The sequence below is a fragment of the Lampetra planeri genome, chromosome 30, assembly GCF_965212315.1.
Source record: "Lampetra planeri chromosome 30, kcLamPlan1.2.h2, whole genome shotgun sequence".
In the NCBI taxonomy this organism is placed as follows: Eukaryota; Metazoa; Chordata; class Hyperoartia; order Petromyzontiformes; family Petromyzontidae; genus Lampetra; species Lampetra planeri.
In genome coordinates, this window is record NC_136136.1 from 5,263,709 (window position 1) to 5,276,510 (window position 12,802).

At 41.8% G+C, this 12,802-nt stretch overlaps 1 protein-coding gene across 1 annotated transcript; it reads right to left on the reverse strand.

The window, feature by feature from the left end:
* Window positions 1–928: 928 nt before the first annotated feature.
* On the reverse strand, window positions 929–9,819 carry LOC144728834 (breast cancer metastasis-suppressor 1-like protein). Its single transcript, XM_078608518.1, has 10 exons — window positions 9,548–9,819; window positions 7,725–7,815; window positions 6,842–6,969; window positions 5,153–5,232; window positions 4,933–5,029; window positions 4,721–4,810; window positions 4,147–4,217; window positions 3,983–4,022; window positions 2,564–2,690; window positions 929–1,455 (listed from the first exon to the last, which is right to left on the reverse strand). The coding sequence occupies exons 1-10, from the start codon at window positions 9,684–9,686 to the stop codon at window positions 1,338–1,340; spliced, it is 981 nt and encodes a 326-aa protein (XP_078464644.1). The 5' UTR covers window positions 9,687–9,819; the 3' UTR covers window positions 929–1,337.
* Window positions 9,820–12,802: the final 2,983 nt, after the last annotated feature.

The following is a 12,802-nucleotide window of genomic DNA, read 5'->3' on the forward strand; positions in this document are numbered from 1 at the left end:
TTTCATCACAGATTGGATGAAAAGTACTTTAGACAACGTGTGAATCGGGCTCAAAATATGGTTGCTTTTTGCTTTGTGTAAATGTCTGCCAAAATGGTTTCCGTTTTTATATAATCTATGCGATAACATTTACTGTCGCAGCCCAAGAACGTCCAAACGATTCGCCTTATCAAGCATGTCTGTGTTACCCAGAAGGCAACGTGTCGTTGAAGGGCATGCAACTGTTCAATTGTCGCAGTTTCGGGGTGGCGATTCGATTGTATCGTATTGAACACGTCCATTGTGTTGTTTCTCCGGGATTCTTTTTTTTTTGTTCTCAGCGATTTGATGAATTGTCACGATTCGTGGTCGTCATTCGATAAAAAAAATAAAGATCCTGATTTGTCTCGTTTGTAATGTCTCCTTTTTTACATCTTGTTTTAAACAGTTCTGTCTGCTCCATTTGCCTAAATGCAATATTGGAATATAATTGTAATATCATTTATGTTAATCTAAAATCATCCAATTCTCACACGCACAGTGAAAAACGTGTACTTTTGAGTGCAAGAATCGATTTCCACTGATGAATCTACACCGTCACATTCCTCGTCTATGCAAATAGCACCATCTAGGCGATGCACTGCATTCCACTATTAGCTTGGTCAATAATTTCACTTTGACTGAACGATGTCACACGTCAGACAAGGGTAGGAGTACATCACCCTCGCGTTTAAAGCTACAATCCATTGCAATGCATTGTAGTTGCTTGTATATTCCCAACGGTTTGTCAAAAAAAATGACAAAACGGTTTAGGAATGAGTTTAGGATGGGTTTTGTTGTTAAAAAAATACTGTACACAACTACAAAAACACAGAACTGGAAAAAGGCTATATAGATATTTACGTTTAAAAAAAAAATGTGTGTAAAAACCATTACAATGCTTGCTGTATACTTTCAAACAAAATTTTATTCGGTAAAGCTAGCCTATGTTCATTTAAAATTAAGATTATAACTTTTATGAATAAGTTATTAACAAAAAAAGACCCACATGCAGCTTCCTATTTCCCTAAAAACGGCATAACAGCAAATCCTGCAAGGAAATCCTGTTTTTGTTTATCGGGTTGCTGTTGTCTTGTTAGCTGTTTAAAAGTGTCCATTTATAACTACTTTGCACATCACAGCTGCATTGGGAAGTTCCATAGCCCACACAAATAAAATAAAAAAACTGGGCTTACACAAACCCCTTTTTAAAAAGACAATGATACACCGCTGATTATATATTTTAAAAATTCACGTCCTTTTTCTGTTTTGCTCCAGCATGGTGCAGGGGAGTTGGAATCCACTTGTAAGGCAGGCGGCTACGCGTGCCTGATTGTATACTTTCCCTTCTGCAGCTGAGAGATGTACAGCTTTGACTTGCTGTTGTCCGACCGCTTGATCCACACCTCCAGGGTGTTGATGGCTGTTATCGTAGCGCTACAACGGCAAAGGCACGATCCAAAAACAACTCATTAGTTCTAGTAACGTGCAAATTATAAAAACCTCACGCGATTTTATCATCATAATTATTGATACTACACTTGTTTACCCAGTAAGGCCTCACAGAGTGTCGACACTTCTCAGCAAGGTCCTTCCACGTTTTCATAGCAGGGGGTGGCGATGTTGCTACTGTGACTGGAGTAATTTGCAGGTAATATTTCAGCATTGGGAGGTTTTGGCTAATACCGGCTGGATAGTGGGTTTTTTGTTCGCAATTGTAGGAAACTTGGAAAACCCACGGAAAACCCATGCAAACAGGCAGAAAACATATAAAATGCACGCAGAAAGGTGCCCGAGTAGGGAACAGAACGCCAGGACCTTCTTGCTGTGAGGAATAAATGTTACCATTGCACCACCGTGCTGCGCATAACACGAGCGATGACTAAAAAAACATGATTATCACGAGAGGTGATGGAAAAAAAAAGTTAACTATGGGCAGCAGAGGGCAGTCAAGCAACATCCATTGTATTGGATTACTGCCTCACATTAATGCTCCCCAACTTCAACAAACCAGCACCAACTAACGTGGTAAAGTGTGGCCAATTAACCCCCATGACAAGTATGCCGTTGGTAAGGCAACCATGTACACTTTCGCTCACTGCTGTGAAGGAAACATTTTCTGTACTCGTATACATGTACATATTGACAAAGGAATACCGTATACATGTTCACTCCTGAATTCCTCCACCCTTATTGAGGAGGAATCGGGTGGACTGAAGTTATTCTACCCTTGCTCAATTCAAGAAGTCTGAACTTTCCCTTATCTATTACACCTTTAATTTGAATGATTGTTCGTAGAAACTTGGCATTTTTGGCCATTGGGCCTGTGGTCTACAACCGTCATAATACAAACAACAATAATCACACCATGTAACAACGCAATGCCTGATCCACAAAAACAAAAGAGACATCACAGCGATACAATCCGCTACTCCTGACGCGGATATCTGGCTTGACCAACTGAATTGTGACATTGTAGTTGTTGCTTTGCATGTACATCAGCCGTATGACAAGAATATAATAATAAGAGATCAGCGTGACGTACAACATTGGCGAATCGTCCTTGGTGTCGATGATGATGCTGTGTCCCCGGCCATACCAGTCACCCTCGTAGAAGAGCCTCCCCTCCTCGAAGCGAGCCGAGTATTGGTGCTTATCCTGCTTGAACACCACTGCAAGAAATGCGTGGGAAATCACACGTGGCTATGTGTAGCCCGGCCAACGCCTTCCGTATTACCAAATCATCGTGGTCATTAGCGATGTGGCAGAACAAGCTATGAGAAGGAGATTGGATGTGACGAGGGAACAGGCGTAGAGTACAAGTAAATGAAGAGAAATTACACTGGTCAACAAAAAATAATTCTGGCCTGGACTTTTGCAGCTGTTTTAGACTAATTTCAGGGTGCTGATTCCAAATCTGATCTCAGATTTGCTCTATCACATCTCTTTTTTATACTATCGGCATACCCCATTTTCATTGATTTTACCCGAAATTAACTCTGTCACTTATGATTGCAAGTTGTTGCGAGTCAGTGACTGCTTTAGTGTTAAAATATGGTGCTGTATTTTTTAGGATAGTGTGTTTATAATATCATTTTATGTAGATATCCACATTTATTTAATATTTTTCTTCTGCAGTTTTTTTTGAAAATGCAATATTTGATATCTAAAAAACCTGATGTAATAGACAAAAACTGATGCCAGATTTGGAATCAGCACCCCAAAATTACCGTAAACCCGTTGGAATACCTTATGCCAGAAAAAGTGTGTTGACCAGTGTTATCAAAGCAGCCAACCACATACACTAATGGCAAAAACTGGACTTCTGACTTTGGAGAGCATCAGCATCGCATACAGAATTCTAAATGCTCAGGGACGTTGTCTGTGGTGCTGGTAAAAGATCCAGTAATTAAAGGAATTTCATGATTAGCAGAATTGCTCTATCTACTGCTAGATATATACCTTCCCCTGCCATCTCCACTTTGTGCTTTCTCACAATGCAACAATCCATCTAGCTCCTGCACACAGCCTAATGCCATCGCTCCACCTTTGCGGTGCATGTCCTCTTCGGCGTGCTCTCCTTTAGCTGCTATTCCATTGTTAGTCTCGATCGTCGGCCATCATCACTTCGAACGACGTGTCCTGTCCAAGCCCACTTACTTTGTCTAACGCCAACGTTGTCTGTAACGTGTGTATGTTCTCTGATCCATGGGTTACTTCTCTCAGTGAAATTCCAATTATACACCTATCCAAGATTATTTGTGCATCATTCAGTATTTGTTCCATTGTCCGAGTTAATGTCCACGTTTCTGATCCATGTCATAGCAAGTAGAATACAGTGACCAACAACATTTACTTTAGGCACATTGGTCATCGTTGTACTAAAATATCACTAAGTCATAGTGAAAACAACGACTATAAGCATATGCACGTCTTCAAAGCATTCATTTATAACTTTCCTTACCATCAGGTTTCCTCCTTGGCTGGCTCACTGCAGCTTTACCCTGCACGTAAAAATATAAAAATAAACATGGCTTAATATGGCAGTTAATCAGGTAGTATTAAATTGTACAGGGCATACAGATGATGTGACAAAACATTATTTCGTGTAATGAGAAAACACCGTACCGTTATCTTTTTGATAGTCGTCCAGTCTTCTAGAATCTCACTGTCCCAAAGCATATAGACGATATATGGACGTGCAAAATGTTAACGAAATTAAGATGGATATTGTAAGGACACCTTAAATCCAAAGCACAATGTAGCTGTTTGAAAAAAACATGGAAAATATTTCTGTTGCTCAACACATTGAAAAGTTTCCACTGAGTTTATCAAGTCACAAAACCATAGGGAGATTACTTGAATATAAAGGTACAGAATGCTAACAAAACAATTAGTGATATAATGTATAACATTACAGGAGTGCAGCAATGGTGCATTGGCTAGTACACAGCACTATTAACCCAGAGAACTGAGTTTGATTCCCAACTACGGCTGAACGGGTCCTGGGCAGCCCCGGTTAACCAACCTGTACCACCAAACAGCGTGGAGAGGTATATCCAAACAACTCCCGTTACTGATACAACATGGGGAGGCCTTCATTCAATCGTGGATTTATATAGGCTGTGATTATCAACTAACAACTAAATACCAAACATACCTCCAGGATATAAATTAGCATAATATAGCTTTAAAAGGATATCAGTAACAGTAACTGGTTTTTTTCTTTTCTCTGGATTAAACGGATCAAATTTCTTCTTCTTTTTCGTTCTGAGTTCGTCACCCCAGAGTTCTAGGGGGGAAAAAACAGAGGTAAATACACGTGGCACATCAAACACAGAAGAACATTATACATTGTGAAGCGAAATCAGCCTTCGCGCAGATGTAACATTCCAGTCCGGTATGAGGACTTACCAGAGGTGATGTCAACATTCTGGCGGTCCTCTTCCAAACGCCTGATCTTCTCCTCCAGCTCATTTTGGACCGTGTCATACAACAGAAGTTTTTCACTCTAGCAAAAGAATCATAACCACAATAAATGTCCATTGAATCCCACCATAAGTGACACTGGCAGTGAAAAATAAGCAAGTGTAAACACACAATATATTCTTACGTAAAAACAACTTCAACTCACCTCCAGGTGTTGACGAGCACCTTGTAGCTCACACTCATACTTGTGTTTGACGACCGTCAAACAAAATTCCTTGTACACCCCTTGAAAAATACAAAAAATAAGTGTATTAATTTGTACAATAACAAACCACATTTTTGAGAATCTCAACCACCTCATATTTGCTAATGACATAGTTATTTTAACACGTAGGCTTTCGCGACCAATATTATTCATAATCAACGTTTTTCGGTTTAGATCGCGTTATTTATAAATGTGTCGTAACCCTCCACCACCCGACATGGCCAATCTGTAAAAAAGTGTCACGTTGACAAAAGACAAATAGTTCACTGCTTTAGCCCACCGGTGTGTTGAAGCGTGAAACCACAACATTTACAATTTTTGAGTACGACGTTTCGCTGGTAATTGCATCCAGCATCATCGGGCAATTCGCCAGAATGGTGAGGCTCTGCTCTGTCTCCCGTTCTTATATAGAGCAGCAGCAGGGTGACGTCATCATTAACTCATCAACTCATCAGGTGCAACGATTTGAGACGATCTAAACCCAAAAACGTTGATTATGACATAGTTATTATAATAACTGTCACAGAAATATGGCATTGCCAGCGATTGGCTCAGGGTCCACCAACCAACAGAGATGAACACTGAGCAAAGATGGTGGTTAAGTAGCTAACAATGATGATGGAGTTAACATTAAGCTTATGCAGATACAGCACCAAGATTTTTCCATGGTTACGAATACAGATGAAATGTCTTGATATGCCAAAATGCAAACCATTGCTTTGCAAACTCGCCACACTAATTTAAAACTGTATTTTACCAATAAATAACAAGATATATGAAATTAGCAGTTGTACAAAGACAAAGATCCCCTGTATAGCCTTAACAGACTGTGGGGGCAAGTGCTGTTAGCGAGCACCTATAAAGGCCGGCACGGCACAAGAGGGGGTGGGTGGCGATGTTTACATATCGCACCGGGTACTCATTTGAGGCCGAGTTGACCTAGGGGAGGCCCAGGACCGGTTCAGATAATAGTCACTGGGTGTTGGCCGTGCGCAGGAATCGAACCCGGGTCGCCAGGTTCATAGCGCAGCGCGCTAACCACTACACTACTGCTCCCCACCATTGTACAACACACGCTATCATATGCAAATCATATTACGAATTTTTTTTTATGATAGAAAGTATGGGCATTAAGGAAATTAATGCAATTACACTCGAGTGTACAGAGGTAAGTGGTCAAGCGAGACTCCTCTTTTAAAAATAAAAAGCTGAGGTTACTGTTCCCAAGAGATGTGAGGTAAGCAAGCTTGTATTGGGAACTACTGTCCTTATTCCTAAAACCGAAATATAAAACATATCCCTTTACCATTACTCCATAATCCTGACCCCACACCCCAACTCCTAACAATGAGCATAAACCCTAACCCTTCACAAAGACCAAAGAAGCAGCAGCATCCCTTCATCTTACATAAATGTAAAGCTACATAAGGAAATGGTGGAGAGGACCACTTACATGTAAGCGCAACTTAAAGAAAATCTTTGATTGGCCGACAATCTTCTCCATGATTGGATAAAAAAAAACTGTGGGAACAGCGGTGCCAGACTAGGTCTCTATCTCCACATCTATAGGGTCGGCATTAATTTCCTTGACAAGACTCATCCACAAGCGCCTGCCTCTCAATGACACACCTGCCACCTCAGTCCGGATCTGCATGTTCTGCTGCAGGGCAGCAAGTGGCTCCAGGTATTCAGACGCCTTCCCAGTCTTCACTTCCTCAAGTTTGGCATCAACTTGGCTTATCCGCTCCCGGTAGAGCCTGGCAGTTGCAAAAAAAGCAGTATTGTCAACCTCCAGCATACCCAGAAACCAAGTTATCACCTCATGCAGCAAGTGATGTTATAAATAACATGCGTAAATGCACAGACAATGGCACAACAAGATAAACGTTTCTGAGCGGGATAATTGTTTCTTTCCACTGTAATACAAAGTCACAAATTTTCAGAAATAAAATTGATTGCATATAAATAACAATAGTATCATAATTGGTTTTTTACCCTTTCATCTGCCAACAATTATCATATTTTGCTACTGGCAAAGGAGGTTCCAATGGTGTAAACAATAGTATCATAATAAATGTATATTGCATTATTACATTTATAAAATATCTCAAACATTGGTGCACCTGTGTACACAACCCTTTTTGTCAGACCACTGTTCGATCAGGGCCTCTCCATTTAACAGATCGATCATGTCGTTTGTTCTACCCTACTTCCCCACGCTGCTCAGTGCACATTCGCGCAAGGTGCGAGCACAATCGCAGGAGGGTGATGTAGCACAGCCAACCTATGACAATCTGCTGTGCATGGCGGTCACCCATCCAAGCATTATCCAGGTACAAGGCTGCTTAACATCAGACGTCTGACGAGATGGGGAGCATTCAGGGTGATTTGGTTATAGGCATTATGAATAAATAATAACGGCGATCCCACTCAGGCTGACAAGGACACAGGCAACATCACGGAATATTATACGTATGTATGTGTTGAACTTATTTCTCACAACCGCACTCACTGTTCCTTCAAGTCTGAAAATTGCCGCTCCAAGTCAGACATCTCACTGAGGCATTCGGTCCTCCGCCTTTCATAGTCCTCCTCGTTCATGTCTGCCACGTGAAGCACAAATAATAAAGCAGGTGAGCTGTACGCAGACAAAATTCGTATATTCATACGAACCCTGGGAAGCCCCTTCACGAACAGGTAACTTGGTTTTTTGCGAATAGCTGACGCATTCTCTTACGGGAATATAGACACACATTGGTTGAGACTGCCAGAAGCTTAACAAAACACGAATGTGTGTACTTTGATTTTATGTTACTTTAAATATTTAAAAAAAACTTACATTTAGATTTAAAGCTTTCGGGACTGCAGGGATTCATATTCTTAGTTCTTTCGGTAAAGTCACGTAGGTAAAAAATGAAATTAATAAAAATAAAACAATAAAAATCACGACGTTTCGGAGGCAACACAAGTCTCCGTTATCAGGTGGGACCATCACAGCCAGATTTGCTGCATCAAGTGAGGCAAGGATTCAAGATGCAGTCACGAAAGCTTCAAATCTAGAATTCATATTCTTGTTTTTTTCGGTAAAGTCACGTGACTTTACCGAAAAAAACAAGAATATAAAAAAAAACTTAGTCTAGACCATGATGCTAAACTATATCTGGCGAAGGTATGCCCTAATCGCCGCTGCTGATGATGATGAAGGAAGGCAAGGGCCAGATAGTTCAACTCTCTCCATTGCATCCAATAACAAGGAGTGGGATGCAATCTCAGGAGAGGTTCTTGAGCCATAGACCTGCACTCGGGCAGAGTCCTGAATAATAAGAAATCAAAAATAGCATATTATTGAAAAGGGAAGAGTTAAAAACAAATCATGATGGCTATATTATGCAAATAACATAGTGGGGAATAATTGTGAAGCTGGATTTGGAAACGGATAACGCGATGATAGACGTTTGTTTGTATTCCATCTCAAAATACTCAGTGCTGTGTGCCTTCATAATACACCATGAAGATCTGAGATGATTATAAAGTTCATCAAGTTAATGATGGTGACGATGACTAGGATACACCCGGGACAGACTCATTGTTTTACGAAAGCAAGTAATGTTCAATTTGCATCGACGAAGAGGATTTCACTTAACCTCAAGACTTAGTTCGTGTTCAAGAGGATCCCATGTTACATTGTGATGTTTAATAATTGCCGTAGTAAGAGTTTGTTTGGCTCAGCGCGTGCGGAAACGCTTACAACAGATTCAACAAATCCACTGCCTTAATCCTTGCCACCGGGCAGCAACAACAACAACAACAACAACGAAAACAATCGTCGTCGAAAGTGAAGCTAAAGATATATTTAAGCGTTCTGCAGCAACATAACAGCACTTGCGTGTGCGAATGCATTTACGGATGATCGACAGATGATTGGAATTCCATCAGGAGCAAGGATCACTCGCAATTCTTACTCCTCGATGTGCAGTTTATAAACACAATCTACAGACATGTTAGCGCATCAGTCGCCAACAAAACGCCATACGTTCAACACCAACATTCGGCAACTCGTTAAACTTGTAAAGCGTTTAAATGTTGTATTCCGTAGCGTTTGCAACGCGGGCTGACAAAATAAACACTTGCAACTTTAGAACCACATCCAGCCGTCAGATCCCGTCTTTACAAAGCAAACACCCAACAAACCCCACACACACACAAACCGCAAAACAAAAACTTTCAACAAACACGTGAACGCATTTCAATCGTGAAATCTAACAACATTAAACACGGAATAAAGGTGACCGAGTAGGCCGCCACGATGCCTAGCGCCTTTCCTAGCCACCTTACCCGAGCTGTCCTCCTCCTCCTCCTCGGAGCCCGTGGAGCTGCCGCTCTCCTCGTCCGAACTATCCTCATTCTCGGGCGACTCTTGATCCATTTCTTCTTCGTGGGCTTCGTCTTTCTTCTCCTTGGACTGTCCGGGCATGCCCGCTTGGCTTATCCTTCCCCTCGTTGTTGTTGTTGTGTTGTTGTTGACGCGGAGAGAACGAAAACCGCGGTGCTGCCGAAGCCGGACCCCGAACAGCGCCGCGCTCTGGTGGCGAGATGTCACTGCGGTTGTGGATGAACCGGTTCCCGTCATGGGCACGTGGAATGAACGAAAGTAAACTTTTTTTTGTAACTTTTTTTTGTCATTTTTATTTGACCTGGCATAGGCCGTCACTTCTACATACGCCAAGCGAGGTAGTTAACATTTCTAGATTTGAAGCTTTCGTGACTGCAAAGATTCATACTCTGAGGTTTTTTCGGTAAAGTCACGTAGGTAAAAATTTATAAATAATAAAAATCTTACTATTAAAATAATAGAAATAGTAATAAAAATAAAATTATAAATCACGACGTTTCGGAGGCAACACAAGTCTCCGTCATCAGGTGGGACCGAGGTAGTTAACATCCCCTGTATATCTTCTTGGTTATTTTGGTAAAGTCACGTAGAAGGGAAATAATACAATAATAAAAATAAAACATTAAATCAAATAAAATTCTCACGACGTTTCGGCCACAACGCAAGCAACCGTCCTCAGGTGAAGAATTTTATTTTATTATGTTTTATTTTTATTATTTTATTATTTCCCTTCTACGTGACTTTACCGAAAGAACCAAGAAGATGAATCCCTGCAGTCACGAAAGCTTTAAATCGAAATCTCCTGTATACCTGGCGAGGTAGTTAACATCTCCTGTACACCAGGCGAGGTAGTTAACATCTGTGTATCAGGCGAGGTAGTTAACATCTCCTGTACACCAGGCGAGATAGTTAACATCTCCTGTATACCAGGCGAGGCAATTCACATCATAAGGAAGGTTCATTATCTAAGGTTTTTAAATGGTAAGCCCTTCATAGAGAGTATGCTACATCATTGATGGACTGTCACTTTCACAGAAATGTGGCAGTGTCGTCACGAGCTCATCACTTCAGAGAGAGAACACCCCGTTAATATTCTTGTGTTGTGGACGGTACTGGTCACCGTCATATGAATGTGGAATTACCATGATTAGCTCCAGACTCTCAATGGAGGTGGGATGTGACCTGTATCGTCGTCCTTTGACACACTTACGAGATTCGCTCCTAATAACATACCCGTGGGGTGCTCTTTCCAAACTTTAGCTGCGGATGTTCTCTAACCCATCTTTCTGTCGATCAATGCAATTCCGTTGTTCAAATGTTTTTCCCATCCAGCAGCGGCTTGACAAATGAGCAGTCCTTTATTATTGTTAAGATGTTTTGCAAGTTGGACGCTGCAGTCCTGTAACGGTTATATCACACGGGGACTTGTAATCCAAAGGTTCGATTCCATCTCCCGGTGTTGCAGTAGAAACAAAGTTGCAAGTTTTTATTTTTAAAAATCCCTCCCCCGGGGCCTCTGTCCAAACCCAGCAGTGTTAATGGGTTCACCACAATGGTGGGGTAAAGTCTGGGTATCCCCCACTTCTTGCAAGACCTATTGCCAGCGTGGAAGGGGTAAGCTACATGTCCTCCAGAGGGTCGCTCCAGACATGGAGCTGCATGGCTGCATCTGCAGGGAGCGGTAGTGTAGCGGTCAGCCATGTGTAAACATCGCCACTGGGGAGACAAAGGCGGTCGGGCGTGGTGCTGGCCATCCACCACTTCGTGCCCCACAGTGCCGGCCTTCATAGCTGCTACTCGCTAACAGCACTTGGCCCAACAGTGTCGCATGGCTGCGTGTTTATATATTTGTATAATTATCTAAGGTCCATTAACCCGCACACAATGATCCGTAAAAAAAAGAAGGTAACTTAAAACCAACTAGTGTTCTATCACGGAAAATACGGAGAAAAAATATCTCCTCCATATACTGCATCTGTCCCTACACATACAAATACAAGAGTATCCTTACACACAACCCGTCACACCAACCAGGACGTCTGGGAAAAGTGCATGCGGTAATTTCAGCAACATTGGTTCAATCCAAGCCAACTCTGGACCGGTTTCGACAAACTCATACCTGTCAACCCCTTATCAATGTCCTGCCTTATTACAGATCAATTCAGAGCTTATTGGTCACCCCGTGCCTCTTACACATCTCAACGTTCATCCTACACAAGGGAGAAACACAAACAAATAGACACAACACATTTTTTTGTTCCCGTATTTAAACGGCTGTACGCCGTATGGACCTCAAAACTCAATTTCCCTGTACAAGAACACGGGCTAATCCGGATGGGTTGACACGTATGCGCACCAGTGTCTTATCAGCAGAGTCGGGCTTGCTTGTGAACGGCCAGATGTGTCAGGCAAGGACCGCACCTCCGATGGGCACGGTTGGCCACGTACGGTGCGAAAGAAGTTCAATGTACGTACGTACCCGTATTCTTTACGATACGTGGGTCCCAATTCAATACGTGTATGAGTTAGACGCGTGGCGTGACTGAATTGCACGCAATGATTCGCACCCACGCGCGTATTGCCTTACAATCACCATTGTCACCAGCACATTGCCTCTGGTAAGGTGACATAAGCCGCCTTTATGAAATTACATTTGTGTGTAATTAAAGAAACGAGTACTCTACTTACTTTTCATTTCCTGTATATAACAACATATATGTATACAGTACAGTATACAACATGTTAACCCACCCCCCTCCCCATATATGTTTGTGATTATTGTGTATCAAGTTCAAGTTCATTTATTTGGTATAGCCCTGTGAGCCATTCGGCTCTTGAATCGGGTGCAACCGCAACAAACAAAAAACAAAAACATGAACAAGAAAACATTTTAAAGTGACTATGTGCAAACAGAAAATCCAAGAAAAGACAGCAAAATATTGCAGGAAAAGCACCGTACACCAACGCTGTGTGCAAATATAAAAAAGTATACCATTTACCTGCAGCTGTAATTACCAAAGCAGTGACCAGCCGTGGTGAAGTATGGTCAAACCAAATCCCCACGACCCACGCGGCGTGGCAAAAAGGGCCTTAGTCCAGCAGTGGATTGGAGGGCTGCAAAGTTAGTATTAGTTGTTGTGACTAAGCACAATAAGATACATCTGTATAATAAGCAAATTAATTTGTGATGCTGCGTT